The sequence below is a fragment of the Podarcis tiliguerta genome, assembly GCF_965153285.1.
Source record: "Podarcis tiliguerta genome assembly, chromosome: 4".
NCBI lineage: Eukaryota > Metazoa > Chordata > Lepidosauria > Squamata > Lacertidae > Podarcis > Podarcis tiliguerta.
The window spans coordinates 24,627,120-24,643,859 of record NC_139537.1 but is presented as its reverse complement, the minus strand read 5'-3'; the positions used below and the strand labels follow the sequence as shown (position 1 = coordinate 24,643,859).

Sequence of the window (16,740 nt, the reverse complement as noted above, 5' to 3'; positions counted from 1 at the left end):
AATGCCTAGCTGTTTTATTTCTATGGAGGGTGCTGGGCTATAAAGTGTCAAGAGCTGGAGACAGGCGTAGGCCTGCAATAAAACAGTAGAGCACCAAATGTCTGTGAAGTGAACTCTTTATTCAAAGAAACAAAACAGCTCAATCCTAGTGGTCACAGCAACTCTTCCCAGTAGGTCTTGCCCCAATGAGGCAATGTCCTGACCTTCCTACCACTCTCTAAGGCTCCTCCCCTGGTTTCTTCCCCCAAAACCTAAGTTGTTGTTGTCTTGCCTCTTATTGTTCTACCCGCTTCATTTCTCTGCGTATTCTGGAAAACCTGGGGGAGGGGAGCTGGTCACAGCAGGGAGATCCCCTGGCTTCTTCAACATCTCTGTCTCCTGGCCCTCCTCCCCTCCTGCCTCTGAGTCTGCAGTGCTCTCTGCTGGAGCCTCTTCCTGCTCACTAAACCCTGTTGCCTCTTCAGCTTCTGACACATCCTCCTCCCAGTCTTCCCTCTCTTCTCCCTCTGACCACTCACTGTCGTCCCACCACCAATCCCCTGGCTCTGAGCCTTCTTCCCCTGGGGGTTCCCCAGCTGGTGAATCCCACTATTCCTCTGCATCCAGCCTTATCCATGACATAAGGTTGATGGCATATGTAGTGTAGTGGTTAGAGTGCTGGGCTAGGACCTGGGAGTCAGCAGAAAGGAACAAAACAAAACCTACTAGTGCTTGAATTACAGAGGGGGCTGGCCTGCCTTACTGCTAGCTGCGTCTGCTGTTTGAAAAAGGCAATACAGAACAGGAGGAGGAGGTGGAGGAGGAGGAGGAGGAGGAGGAGAAGAGATACAAAGGGGCTTGCAGATTTTGATTAAGAGCACCTCTACCTTTCTTAACCTCACTATTGCACTGCTTAGGAACATAGGAAGCTACACTATACTGAGTCCTATCTCAATATTGTCTACACTGACTGGCAGCAGCTCTCCAGGCCCTTCTGCTTGCAAGGCAGAGGCTCTACTACTGAGCTATGGCCCTTCCACTTCCTGTGATGTTTTATTGCAAATGAGCTTTTTAAAAAGTTCTTTCAAAAGTCCTTGTACGTCATCCCATTGTATGAAGCCTTCCACATTTAGTATCATCCGATAAATTCTGTTCCATAACAAGCTCATCCTTCTAAAGGCACATCATCAGTTCCATTCTTCTAGCTGTGAATCAGTGTAAAATGGGAAGGAATACCGTGGGTGGCCGACTCAGTTTTAACTGTGTTTCATGTTGCGACAGGGCCTTGTGGGATGGCACTTACTATGATGGAAGTGTTTTATTTCAGCAGCAATATCACCACCTCCGCCCCTGCATCAAAGCAAACTGCTATAAAAAGACAGCTAAAGTGGAGGTGGGGCTTTGCTACTATTGGAAGTGTTTTCACAGAGGAAAAGATGTCCCTGATAGAATGTATGACTGCAGCTGCACAGCTAGAGGCAAACGAACATGAAAAGAAGCATCATTCTGCACATTATGACTCCAGCAGAAGGGTACTCTATAAGGGGCCATAGTGTACAAAGCCATTTATAGAAAGAGCAACTTGCACACGGGATCAGGTCTACCTTTGTGTATTTGCTCCACGGCGGTGCAACAGGCTACAGTGGGCCAAAACTAGATGAAACTCAGCATCCCCGCATCCAGGTGCCCAATTGTTTTGCAGATCAAAGGAACCCAATTTAGTTCCATAAAGGGTATTTCTGGAGGTTGGCAGAATGCGCAATGGGGTTGAACAGTTGTCATGACCACCAGCAGTAGCTTATGGCTCAGTAGAAGAGCACATAATTTGCACATCAAAAGGTCCCTGGGTTCAACCCCCAGCATCTTCAGGTATGGCTGCCAAAAACCCTAGAAGCTGCTGCCAGTTGATACAGGCAGTACTGAGCAAGATGGGCCAATGGTCTAATTCAGTATAATGCACGTTCCTAGTGTCCTTTGATGCTTTGATGAGAGAGAAACTGACTCCCATGCATGATGAACTTTATATAATATCAGGGATGGGGAACCTCTGGTCTAAATGTGTCCATCATTTAGGCTTCTATTGGATTCTTGACATTCTCCCCAGCCCTGTTTTGCACCATCCTTGATTGTGCTTGCCTGGCTGTTCAGTTTTTAAGTGAACAGCACAAAAACTCACCTCCTTTTTAAATTGCCCCCCCCCCAGCACTCCTTGTAATGTTAATTTACTCATTTAAGCAGCTAGCATTCACCTTTACTCTCAGTTGTGCTCAGTTACATCGTCTTATCGGTGAATTGGATTGGTTCGGATTATGATAATTTGTATGTCTTTACATACATATGATGTCTTTACATCAGAAGTAGGGGCAACCTTCAGTTAACAATCACTGACTGGGTGGTCACCCATGTGAATAATTCAGGAATAATGATTCTTGTTTCATATTTACTTTCTGTTCTATATGTATTATGGATCATTATTTTTAAATTAATTTGGGGAGAAGCAGCAACGAGGGAAACAGGATTTTTAAAGGGTGACATTTGGGAAGAAATTTTTATCATGCCAGTCTCACCAGATTGAATCCAGAATTCTGAACTCATGTTTAGAGCCTAAGATTTAGGAACAGCCCCAATTTATCAGGCTAAGTGGCACCCAAGCTAGCATTCTGTTTCAGCAGCCAGAAAACAGGATAGATGAACTATTTTTGTTCTTCCAATACGCCAAGCGTAAATAAGTTATTTTCACTCAGAAATGAAAGGCAGCTCTGAGAACAAAGACAGGATGATTTTGTCCTTTTGCTTCACAGATCAGCATTAATAGCCAATAAACTGTAGGCTTGAATGAGAACAAAGACATGAATCTGGGCTAGGAGAGTACAAAGCTGGGAAGGCTGTGCAAGAAAATTGCAATTTCGATCTTTTCCCCATAGGGAACAAATTATCTAGATGTGTTTCTCTCTTTGTCAAATACATTTTCAACTGTCATTAATTAGGGCTTAGCTGTAGGCATTATATAATGTGATTGCTTTTCATTTCCTTGTTGTGGGAGGAGGTGCAAGATATAGGAAGGAAAGCACTTTAATAATTTTCAAAGTCTCAATTACCGCAAGTGACCACCAGAGGTCAATATCTTTCCACAGGAATTCCTAATGCCTTCTGCACACAACGGAGCCTATTTAAAGTTTAAACACTGTAATCCCTATGTAGACACCATTGTAAAACAAGTTTTTACTGCCACGTTTAAAGCACTCTTATCAACAAGTGAGATGCACAACCAAGGGCTACCCAAGGAAAAGGAAAATGTTTGGTGTACAGTATACACTGATGGGTGTTGTGCAATTCTTTTCTATAGACTGGAGTGGCCAAGTTGTTCAAGCAAAGTATCACAGTATACCGTAATTAATTTACTATTAACTTCCTGTGTTTTTTTACTACCATTACTACCAGTGTTATTAACTACCATTGATGGTATCCCCAACATACTGAATGTTTTCCTTCTTCTGACATTTGTAACGAGACTGCACAAGGAATGGGCAGAATTCAGCTAAGCGCCTGCATGCCACATTTATTTCAGAAGAAGAATTAGGCAATGTGGCTAAACTATTGCCCACTGAAATAAGGCGTTAATTATGACTGTATCATGCTGTTTGGGTTACAAATTCGAAGTGCAATGTCAGGCAGACATAGTAATTATGAAGTGTTGTCTACACGAAAATGTCTAAGGAAATGAAGAATAAACAGTGAAACCAGCCAGTATTAACAATATCTTAATAATTACATAATAGTTCAGTACTACATAATAGTGCTCCTGTTAACTAGAATCTATTGAAATTGAAGAAAAACTTTTAGAATGTGAAGACAAAAGTTGAAATGTGAGCTTTATTCATAACTATTGCTTTTACATAACCCAGGATAAAATAAACAAACAAAATTACCTAAAGTATAAATTTAGCTCAGTAATCTTAATTTACATTTTTATTGATAAAATACTGAAAGCAGATGAGAAAATACTTCAAGTTTAGAAGAAAAAAGGTGGTCATCTAACTATGAAATCTTCGTGACTACAACTTATTTAGTAGCTTAGAATAAATTCAAAATACAAATATTCTGTGATTCAGTTTCTGTGCTTCTAAAATATATTCATTTCTTACAATGGAAGAAACTGATGTTTTACTTCCAACATTAAAAAACAAACAAAAACATTTCCAGAAAGCCATTTGAACATCCTGACATTTATTCAGGGTGGGGTGTAGAGAAAACATGCAGTATGACTTGCCTTGCAACTCTACATTTGTTCAACCAAATGAACATATAGAACCATATTCTCACATCATGAATGATGGAGAACAACATCATCATGCAATAAATGCATCATGTGACAACTTCACTAATATCCCCAGAAGCAGAAGCAACCATTAGCACGGCCAAGTTGTTCTCAGTACTGTACACAGACTAGGAACACAGATCAGATGAACCCCTTCGGTTTCCTAGAGGTTAGTTCTATAGCATTCAGAGAATATAGCAGAATTCATTACTATGCAGATGTGGGATCACCCTCAACAGTAATGAAGGTTCAGATCCTTTTCTGTATAGTCCATGATGTCTCAATTCCACATGCAAAGTCAAATGCAGCTTTCCTCACATTTTAAGGCAAAGTCTAGAAGGTGTTGAGTGACCTTGGGGTCTTCATAAAGGAGTTGGAGATTGTGCTTTGTTAGGTGCTACTCAATATATCTTCAGACTCTTAATGGGAATCTATTAAGGAAAAGAAGTGTTTGCCATTATGCTGTCCCTTACTATTAAAGGTACAAAATGCACAAGGTGGTAGACTTGTATTTGGTCATATTGTTCTAGAAATGCTCGTTTCAAACATAAGAACAACTTGTTGGGGGGAAAGGTAGTTACCGGTAGATCTTGGCTTTGTGAACTTTGGAGCCAAGAGCAGTTATTGTAACGTCAAGGCTTGCCTGACGTGCAACAAACAATGACCCCATTTAGTGGTAAGAGAAGGAGGGCTAGCCAAAGAGACTGCGCAGTTTTTTGGACTGGAGGTGGCACAGTCACTGGACTCTAAATCCAAAGGTACTGGCACTGCAAAGGCAGCTTAGTGCTCATGAGCTCTTTAGCAGTTCCTCTGAAAGAAGAGGAGAAAGAAAAATGAGCTATGTACAGATCAGCATAAGGTGCTGCTCTCCCTTTCCGGTATTTTGCTTTCCACAGCACGCAGGGTTAAGGTGCTTTTTCACTCGTCTGAGCACTGCAGTTAAGATGAAAAAAGCTACTTTTGCATGCTCTTTGTCATCATCTCCTACCCACAGCTGAGTGCCTGCTTGGCAAGTAAACACCAGTGTAATCAGCTTTTTAAGAGAGCTGTTCTAGAGCAGTAGCTTGTTAGTCTGTTGCAGGAAGCACACAGAGCCCAAGAGTCCTGTGCCACCTTTTCAAAACTTTTATGATGGCATAAGCTTTAACAGAAAAGAACCTCCATCTCATGAGTGCATGAAGTACAAAGAGGTCTTTTAACAAACATTTGTTGTGCCTTTCTGCATTGCAAATAACAGTGTGGCAAGGAGTGGCATGGTACTGTACTGGCCTGTGAATGTATTTTAAAATCACCAACACAAATAACTCATTTTAATGTTTTGGTTTGCCCAAAAGAAATTCATAACCACGGGCAGATCCACACCATACACTTAAAGCACACACCTTCCCCAAAGAATCCAAAATTTCCCCTCACATAGCTACAATTCCCAACACTCTTAACAAACTACAGTTCCCAAGATTCTTTGGTGGAAGCCATGTAGTTAAATTGTGCATTAGATATGCTTAGGTGTATGCCATGGTTCTGCCCCACATGCATAATTTTGGGGTGTATTTTAATTTTCTAGATCAAGAAACTATATTTTAAAGTATTTTAGGTTTTCCTTGAGTGTTTCATTAAAAACCTTGCAACTCGACATGTGGAATTGATTTTCAAGATCCCCCAATGAGCTTCATGGACAAATAGACAATTGCAGGACTCCCTGCTCCATAACCAGCGCTAACACTACCCTGACATTCTACAGTATCAGTGAATTTGTCCCAGCCATTATTTATTATATGAGTATATTTCAATATATGCACACATAATATCTTCTCATTTCAGAGATTAGTTTTACCGCAATTTGATTTCAGGATTTATATTTCTGTCTTTTGCTGTAAAGTTATTTCAGGAGGATTTCCTTATACTTCAGAATTAAGGTTGAAAAATATATTTTGCATTAGGAAGGAATTTCTTCCAGAGTAAAGGTAAAGGACCCCTGACAGTTAAGTCCAGTCACAAATGACTCGGGGGTTGCAGCGCTCAAAGTCAAGCCATAAGCCACACTTCCTAAGCAACTTTTCCCTGCTCCATGTGGCTTGCTTACTTATAATCCAGAGCTACCTTTTTAAACACCCTGCTATACTACTTGCATATTTTGTCCAATTCGCATGGATTCCTATGTGGTGAGTGAATGGCCCTCCCTCAATGTGTGAGATGGGAAGTCATGTGTGATTTCAGTCCATCAGTCTCCATTTTTCATATTTCCCAATTACGTTATCCCTCTGCAGGCAATGTACACGTTTGCATGTGTATTAAATGCAAAATACAGTAATACATCCGCAAACATCCGCCTCGTCTAGCATCCATTCCAGAGAACGTCCACAGCAAACCCGGAATTACCAGAACGGGTTACTTCCAGGTTTGCCGCTCGCGCATGTGCAGAAGCGCTATATTGCACATGCGCAGATGCAGCATTTTGCCCTGCATCCTTTTCGGCTAGCAGATGGGGCTCCGGAACCGATCCCAGTTGCAAAACAAGGTACGACTATACTGTTATTGCAATATCCATGAGTAAAGGAAATGAAAAACCAATGCACAAAGAGTAGGTTCTGTGCATTTTAACTGAAAACGTGTTCTCTTCTTTTAAAAAACAAGTAGTTTAATGTTTCTTGTAGGTATAAGTTCAATGCCAGACTGAATGTTTTGAAGAGAGTCAGATCAGCTTATGGATCCCTGGCCCTTCATGAATCATGCTAGTGCTCAAGTCTCTCTGGAAACCCTTCAAAGACCCGAGTGAGGTGATTCTCTATACTTTTTTAGTATTAAGGGAAAGGCACTCTATACCTGTTAAGGGTCACTTTATTCCTTACAAATTTCAGGAAACAGTCTTGGTACTGATATAAAGTCCATGATTGTTAACAATGAATGCTGTGCTCTCAATAGGGACACTAAATACAGATACCTTTTCATAGGGTGGGACTTCCACTTTTATAATGGGGTTCTCCCCCTTCCTCTCTTCACATGCCCCTGAAATTGACTTGGGTCAGGAGAACCCCTGGAACAGCACAAAGGGAGGGAAAGGGGGGATCATTCCACCTGGCAAGACAAAATGCTTGCCCTGGTGGATCTGGAGGAGTGCTGTAGTGAAATATTACCATAGTTCTTATGGGGGGGGGACCAACAACTTATATTCTGTGTTCCTACTGAGTGGTTGCTGTACAGAAAAGAGATTTTTTTATCATATATAAAAGTTTAACAACAGCTACTTTAGAATGTTATTACAATTTGTAAGACTGTTTTTTAAGTCAAGGTAGAATAGGTGGGGAAAGAAGAGAATAAAATAAGCTTGCTTGGGCCAAGATTACATTTTCTTGGACTGGTGGTGACAACTCTCTATTCCAGAGTCCTATTTAACAACACAGCCATCACACAACACTTCTCTTCATCTCAGAGACTATTTGTCTTCTCTTTCATTTGATAGGGCTAAGGAATGGAAGAAACCGGAGTTCAAAGAGATTGTGGATGAAGGACACTGCTTCATGTCCCAAAGCAAAATTACTTAAGCTTATTGGATGTGAATTACTCCATTTTTCTCACTTATTTAGAAGTGATCTATCAACCCCCGCCCACCAGACTTAACAGAAATCTAATTGTGCAGCAACAGCTTTCAATGGATTGTTTCTAGGGCTGGAATCAGGGACTAGCACTGCTGAAGCCCACACTCCAACAGAGGACTGACAACCCCAGACCTCCACTACTCCTACACTTTGCTATTGCTACCTAGTCATCTGTCTCCTAAGCAAGCATATAGTGACAGGAGCAAAGAGGAAGAGGAACAACCTCTGCTCACCTTGCTTTTCCCCTCTAGGCAACTGCAGGCACCTTTAAATACATGGACCATTCACGGCAACTTGCCTGGTCTCACCCCACCCCCCACCCTCGAAAAATCCCCACAAACAAAAGCCAAAGCCAGCACTGACTGCTTCTAACCTTCAATTCTATGAAACATAATCAAGCATAAGAAGATCCTGAATCATAGCCAAGAAAGGAAATTAGTTTCAATACAGTACTGAATTGTGAATAACTAAGAGCAACTGAAAGAAAACATGAAAACAGCCTTTAAAAATGAAATATTATATAAGATTGAAAATGTAGATTACAACTGCCACTTTTTTAAAAAGGGGCATACAAAAATAAATATGACACAACTGCACTCTTAAGCTGACAAAGGCATTACATGTCTATCCACATGTAATAAATGCAGCACTGTAAACCATATGAGAGGTAACAAAATTATTTATATCAACTTGAGGTGAAATTTATTTAGGTGCTGTAACTATAAAGAATTTGTCCAGTCACCCATGAGCCAGACACAGCTTGAACATGGTTCTCAACAAACCTTACCTTTTGAGCTCAACGACTCCTAAGAGAAGTATGATTTCCATTTTAGGATCCATTTAACAATATGCTTGAATATGCCTGTTACAAATTATATTATTTTCTAAAACTGATTATGAAAACTAAACAAACAAACAAACAAACAAACAAACAAACAGATAAATAAGGGGAGGGAATTCAGCACTTAACCTAATGTCACCCAATTATTCACTAACAATGTCAGTATGGCTCCAACCCCTGATTATTTTAAAGTGTAGCTATGATGCTAAAAATAAACTCACAATATATGGGACGGGCAGAGTAAGAATTAAAAATAAACAAGAAACATTTAACTGCTACCAGTTTTATACGTATTCTCCATGAAGCTAGACCAAAAATGCAAATTAGTGACATTTTATGGTGGAGGACATTGTTCTGCCATGTTGTGCTCCAAGATCAAGCACCTGCTTTGAAAGATTTCCAAGTACCTGGGAAAATTGGTGTTAATATTCAAACAATCTAAATAACTTACATGTACTCCTGGCCAAGAACAAACACTGCCTTCTCTTGGGGCAGAACATGATTTGCTACATTCAGTGGCACTTGTATACAGTATTATGCAGTAAATACTGAAAATAAAAGAGTTCTATATTATCACCAAACTTACTGACAGCATCCTGAATACCATCAATTTAATTAACCTGTTTCAACATATATCAGTGCCTACACAACATGAACAATTTCCTTAAGAAATTAATAGAATGCTTTGGTTCTCCAGTTTTCAGTCTGACCAGTCATTTTCATCACATTCCGAATCATCTTCTGAATCGCTGTACTCCACAGCAATGCGTCTGGAAAGAATTGTGGCCACATCATTTCCAACAGGTTCACGCTTAGCTTCTTGTTCACGCTGCTCTTGTACTTTTTTCAACTGTATTCCTGAAGAAAGCAATGAGACAAATTATCACACTGTTATTTTCATGGGTAAAGTGTTTTTTTTTTCTTTTTAAACAAGAGTAACCTTACAAGTACAGTACACAGGACTGAAAAATTAACAAAAATATCTTAGGGTTTAAAACACAATGAGAATTCACAGAAATAAGGAATTCCAAGAGTTAATATGCTCTTGGTGATTGTTTTGGCTTTTCCACAGGCCTCTGTACTTTTCAATAGAAATGACAACTTCATCTATCATGTAAAACAGTCATTATTCCCCAAGAGAAAAGGAGGCAATTCAAATACCTCTCATGTTACCAGAGGCTATTAATTTACTTTGATCTGCTGTTTTTTTTATTAAGTTTTCAGGTTTTAAAATTTTACAATCAATTATCCAACCACCAACATAAAAAAAGAATTCCAAAGAATCTCCTGAATTTCCCTCCTCCCCTTTGTGAGTCCTTTTATTAACTGCATCTTTTCCTCCTGCATCTTTTTCATTAATCCAAATCTTTTCCATCTCTATTATATCCAAAGTTCAACATTGAATTAGAAGAGGAGTTTGGATTTGATATCCTGCTTTATCACTACCCGAAGGAGTCTCAAAGCGGCTAACATTCTCCTTTCCCTTCCTCCCCCACAACAAACACTCTGTGAGGTGAGTGGGGCTGAGAGACTTCAAAGAAGTGTGACTGGCCCAAGGTCACCCAGCAGCTGCATGTGGAGGAACGGAGACGCGAACCCGGTTCCCCAGATTACGAGTCTACCGTAGAATTACAAGTGTTATTCCAATCCTACTAATGATTTTAGTTGTTTACAACAGTTTTTAAGGTAAATCATGTATTTCCCCCATTCCTTATTGAAATTTTGGTCCTCCTGGGTTCTGATTCTTCCAGTCATTTTTGCCAATTCGACATAGTCTACCAACTTAATCTGCCATTCTTCTCTAGTAGGGAGCCAACTAGGTTTTTTCTATAGGTATGTTTGCCCAAGAACAAAATCAAATACTTCATTGTGGCGAATTACTGTATATCAGGAGAATAGAAAGCATTGGACCCAACAAGAAGAATATGAATGCCATTACTTAGCTTTCAAGATGCAACACTGTACACTGGTACCTCTGGATGCGAACGGGATCCGTTCTGGAGCCCCGTTCACATCCTGAAGTGAACATAACAGCGACTGCGTGTCTGCGGGTTGTGTTTCGCCACTTCCGCGTATGCGCGTGACATCATTCTGAGCATCTGCGCATGCGGCGAAACCCGGAAGTAACGCGCTCTGTTACTTCTGGGTCACCGTGGAGCGCAACCCGAAAATATTAATCCCGAAGCTACTTCAACCCGACGTATGACTGTACTTATAAATTAAAAGCACGGCTTATGCAAAGTTATGGAAAACCCAAACACTGGTCTGTTTAAGCCTGACCATTCTTAATGTACCCTTACCCATCCGAATGGCAGCCAGAAGATCACTTCGAGCATCACTGATGGGTGATTGTGTGGGCTCATGCCGCTTTGCTTCAGCCAGTGCAGGCGCATGCATCGGAGAGGATGAGAGAGAGGATCCTGCAGCAGGAGGGCCTGGAGGGGGAGGAGGCGGGCCTGGAGGAGGGGGAGCTGTAACAACAAGCCCAGTAGAAGGAGGATGAAGAGCAGCAGAATATATAGATCCAGTCACTAGTCCAGGATGGGAAGGTAGCACAGGGATTTGGAGAGGACTAACAAAAGCGGTCTGTGCAGAAGGAATCATGGGTGGAGGGGGAGGCGGCGGGGGTCCTGAAGGATTGTAATAATCCACCATCTGAGCTGCAAGCATCCTATATATAAAATAGAACACAATATTTGTTAACTGGCATACGAGCTAGCAGATTTGCAGTGTGCACCCAGTAGCATATGCTTCATTTGGTAATGAATATGATTGCATAAAAAATACTGGGTTACATTGCATTGATTTTCTTCACTTTTTCTGGCAACTCAAACTTTTCCAGTTGCCTCTTACTAAACACACAACACGCATAGCACACATCTCTCTGTTTCAATATCAACATCAAGTTTTCCCACATCCATTTTTACCTTGGTTTAAATATAGCACTGGGAAGCAGTAAAGGGTCCTTACCTAGTTTGCTGGAGTATTTTCTCTAAGCATGTGAGCCTCAAGTACTGTAGCAACCTAATCCTACAACAATACAGCTTAAGTATATCCCTCACTGAACATTAACCATAGTTAAGACCTCTTATTTCCACTCTTTTTGTCTATGTGTCCCATCCCTTCCCTCCACGTCGTTGCTGATTGTAAGCCTGAGGACAGGGACTGTCTTGTTAACTGATCTCATGTAAGCTGCTTTGGGAGCCTTTCAGCTGAAAAGCAAGGTAAACACATTTTAAATAAATAACAAAAGGGATTTTTTACCCATAATCAGCTGGTACCAATGACACAGTCCCTAGGGATCCATCTACGGCTTGGGGTGGGGGTGGAGGTGGTTGTTGAGGTCTGTTTAAGGTAGCATGCCGCACTGTTGTAGAAGGTGGCCTAAATTCATGCTCAAGGCCCTGGTTTGCAAGCATGTACTGAGCTCCATCTCCTGCTCCATATGAAGGCATCATTGGCTGCTGGTGGAGGGAATGATTTGGAGTAGCAGGATATGAATAGCTGGTAACATCTGAGGCATGAGATCTAAAATACAAGCGGAGATGATGCAGAAATTAGGAGGAAATGCATTAGTTTCACTGTCTTTGCAAAGAATTTTCTACAGCTACAAAGTGCAGCTTATATTTACAAAATCTGAATTTTCAAATTCATCGATTTTCCTAATACACAGAAACCGTAAACTTGCAGGGTATGCATTCTCTCACATACAAGGCGATATTAGTTCTATGAGAAGTGATAGAAAAGTACTATTACCAAGAAAAGCAAAAGATGAAAGCAAAACTAGAAGCTGAGACCAAGAGAATATTTTCATTTATCAAAAACAACCCAACTCCAAGACCTTAATATTTTATAAGTTGCTTTTTTTTTTTTTTTTTTTGCAAATAATTACAATTGGATTAAAGAGGCAGAGAAAAAAGAACTATTAGTGGAACACAGAACTTATAAAGATACTAACTCTGTAGAGCTTATTGGTTAGGGCCAACAGACAATTTATTTGCATGCCTGAGCTGAAAAAGCTGCATTAGTAAAGACAAATTGTGTCAAATAGTAATTTGGTTTAAAAAGGTATCAGTAAAATAGATGCTCATCATCTTTTCAGACAGGAAGCTAGGCAAGCAACAAAGCACCAGAGGTTTGAGTAAAACAAAAAGACAAACCCTTTGGGCATCTTGGCCTCTTTTGTGCTTCCTGTCTGCTCTTGTTTCTTTGTATCACTTATGAACTCAATGCCCATTTTCCTTCTCTCCCACTCTTCTCTTCTTGTCCTTACTTTCCTCACATTAATTTGCTGGTGCCGGCTTGGATTCAGCTTGTGTCTCTCTTTCTGAATCACAATGGGCATAGCATAAATGCATTGTAAATAGGACTCGCCAATTTGGAAACATCAGAATTTCAAATTCCAATAGTTACATAAAATTGCTATGTTTGCTTATCATTTTTATGCATATATAAGCAGTGCATCAAAATTATAACAAGAAGCGCATTTGTGTAGGCTTGTTTTGAATGTAACACTTGCGTTTACAATACTGCTATTACAATTCATTCACAAGGCAATTTTTCATGCTACAAAAAAAGGAGTAAAAAAAAGTACATGTCAGTCAAGGAAACAAAATGACTGGAGTAAGTGAATTAATCCAGTTAACAGAGTTGACAAGAATATGATTCCCATGGTTCAAGAGGAGTAGAATTTCAACAAGTGACTGGGAATCACAGAAATGCTTTCCTCTCTATTAAGTTGGAGAACAGTTTTGCTCAGGAAAGAAGTTATGTAGCATGAAAGAAGAATATTTTCCTAGTGCAGACAAAACATCCTGAATAGCATCATAGAAATACAGAAGTAATTCTCTTTAAAACATGGCTTTCTATGAAAGTCAGCTTCTGGGCTCTTCTTGCAATCCTCTTTTGCTTTAACAGCCTGGACTTTAAAAATAACTACAAGATGACATAAACAAGCCATAATAGATGTTAGTGGAATTGTGAAATGTTGTTAGGCAGTCTGCATTATTTGCTGTGGGTTGTTCCTTCCTTCCAATTAAATTAATTTGGAGAACAAATATGAAAACAAAAACGTCTCTAGAGACCGCTTGGCCAATCAACTTGAATGTTCCACTTTGCTTGAACACAGACCTCCCACTTAGCACAAAGAAGTACAACACAGAGAGAGAATACCGGTGGTAAATACCGTTGTACACACTAGGGATATGTTTCTGTTCAAAACCATTTTTAAAAATATTGCTTCTGGTTCTGCAGCTCCTCTCTGAATACCAACTGTATGAACAGTGAACTTTATTCAATTAGCAAAATCTACTAATATGAAGCCAGTATATTGCCTTGCATGTGAAGAACCATTGCTTTCTAAGTACTACACAAAAGTTTAGAATATGTTTTTTCTTAAAATCAGTAAAATCATTAAATTGAAAAAAAAATCCATGTACTAAGTTGCCTATAGCAGTACAATATGGCAATCTAGAACAGAAACACAAACATACATGCAATGTGGTTGTATAGTAACAAGTAACAGATTTAAGTCACACTGGCCTTTCAAATAATTTTGAAAATGCCTGTTGTAACATTAATTGAATGTTTCATTGCAATTCTACAGTTAAGCTTATTAAGAATATAAGGATACTATGCATATCTGAATGTGTAATACAACAAAAAGGTTTGTTGTAAACAGACCTAGTATCAGGGGACAGAGATCCCTCGGATGATGCTCCATGGTATATACTTTGAGACAACCTGTTGTCTGGTCTAAGCTCTTTGTCATATGCCATCATATTCCATTCCTGGCGCCTGTTCCTTGCTTTTCTAACCTTTTTCACCTCACGAGTTGTGCCATCTATACGCTTTTGCTCCTAATGTTACAGAACAAGAAAGCAAGGCATGCGAAAGGAAGAGACAAGGAAGGAAAGAGCAAGTTAAATGCTGTTAAGAGAATGAAAATAAGTAGATATATAGGTGAGCCAAGCAAATTATAGTGAAGCCATATTCTAAAGAGCTCATAGGTTATACATCTGACAAGTTATCAGCTGTGCAGTAATATATACATAGCAAACACAAACATTAAATTTACATATTAGTGTTTTTTCACAATTGTAAAATTGTATGGTTTGCAAAGCCTGCTTTAAACAATACCATGCTAAACTGTAGTTCTACAGAGCTACTGTAATCTTAGTGTTCAGACAAGCAAATAAAAAGGTTCACAGTGCATCACAGCAAGTGGCATGGAAATATTTTCCCATCAGAGTCCAGGGGTATGTGAAGATACATCTACAAACAAGAGTTGGTGTGTTTTTTCTGGCACTGGAATAAACTTGGCTTCCCTTCAACACCACATGTACTTTTTCTGAAATCAACTGACTTCCTCTTTTAAGCAGTTACCTTACAGCAAAGAGCTGCGTGGTATTCATCCTTGCAAATGGAAAAAGCTCAGTACTTATACTGTCCTGCCAAACAAATACCAAATAGGTTTCATGCACATGGAAGGATAATGGATCACAACACAAACGACTCATTAGAGTATATTAAAATCAATGATAAAAAGACAGTCGTACCTTGGGTTTCAAATGCCTTGGCTCCCAAACAAATCAGCTCCCGAATGATCGAAACCCAGAAGTGAGTGTTCTGGTTTTCGAACGTTCTTTTGGAAGCCGAACGTCTGACAGGGCTTCCACTGCTTCTGATTGGCTGCAGGAGCTTCCTGCAGCCAATCAGAAGCCGCGCTTTGGTTTCCAAATGTTTTGGAAGTCGACTGGACTTCCGGAACGGATTCTGTTTGACTTCCAAGGTGCGACTGTACATGCATTTGGGGAGAACGGTTAGATTAATTGCTTTTCAATTATGAAAGAGAAATTGCAATGAAATCATAAAAATATATTCTTTAATCACACAGCTACTAAGAAGCCTAAAGCATATCTCTTCACCTTTTCTCTTCCTGTATAGTTCTAGGCACCTAGGACAGCAAAGGCTATCTATTCCTGATATACCCGTTTTCTAGGCTGATTTCAGATACAAAACTGCCTTGGTCACCTTGTCAATGACCTAAGCTAGATGAAGACTGAGAAAGGATGATTTAATTGTCCTGGGTCTCCTAGCAATCTTTGATACCAGTGATCAATACATTCTGCCTGTTTGTTTGTTTTTTAGTGTTTGGAGGGAGCTTTTTGCAGTGCTTTTGCTTATAACTCAAACATTTATTCTGTTGCAAACTCTTAAATTACAGTCATCATATTTTATGCAGATGGGAAGACAGCCGAGGTTAGTGATAACAGCAACAGGCAAGCCCGTTTAAGACCATCTGTTCACAGAAGGAGGATAAAGTATGCTACAGTAACCATTTCATTGGAATTAAAACCTCAACATTCTTAGGCAAAGTCAAACTAAAAACGGGCATTTTACATACAGAAAAACTCAACCTTGTTAGCACACAAGTTACATTGCCCTCCCATCCCCACTTCACATATCCTCACCAAATCAGCAAGCTTTCCCTCACCAAGCAAATAATCATCCAAGTCTTCTGATCACAGAATGTGGTGCTTTGCTTTATTTCAGAAGGAGTAGTAAACAAAAAAGTCTTCTTCTCTTAGTGATGTTCTTATTTACTTTTGTACATTGCCTAGGTCAGATAGGTGGTCTGGGAGTTCCAGTATGACCATAGCCACACAGAAATGCCAGTACATTTTATATTTAAAAATAGCTGATTTATTGCTTAGTGACATTATTCAGGAATTTAATTTGTATGTACTCACACTGACAGCAATGAACATCATTCCTAAAACTGCTCCATTATATACTCTTCCATGACATACCTTAGGTGATTCTTTATTCAGACTCACCCATAAAAAGCAGATGGACATATTCTCAGAATAAGAAGAATAAAGTCAATTTGCATTTTAGAGTGGAAACAATCTAAAGAAAACCATCAAAAGCTCAAAGAACTTTATGAAATAAGTTTATAATCATATAATCTATTTTTCAAAAATATGTTTTCTGAAACTAGTAGG

General features: G+C 39.7%; 1 protein-coding gene across 4 annotated transcripts in view; it reads right to left on the bottom strand.

Moving 5' to 3' along the window:
- Positions 1-3,834: 3,834 nt before the first annotated feature.
- Positions 3,835-16,740, bottom strand: part of WASF3 (WASP family member 3) — a 33,679-nt gene continuing 20,773 nt past the window's right edge. For 2 of the 4 annotated variants that reach the window (XM_083437155.1, XM_083437154.1), the window contains exons 6-9: positions 14,417-14,592; positions 11,999-12,262; positions 11,035-11,405; positions 3,835-9,592 (exon numbers count right to left, since the gene is read on the bottom strand). In XM_083437155.1, coding sequence (XP_083293281.1) covers positions 9,435-9,592; positions 11,035-11,405; positions 11,999-12,262; positions 14,417-14,592 — 969 coding nt within the window. In that variant the 3' untranslated portion in view covers positions 3,835-9,434. Of the gene's footprint in view, positions 9,593-11,034; positions 11,406-11,998; positions 12,263-12,894; positions 13,062-14,416; positions 14,593-16,740 lie in introns of all 4 variants that reach the window. The other 2 variants (XM_083437157.1, XM_083437156.1) reach the window with 1 other exon arrangement.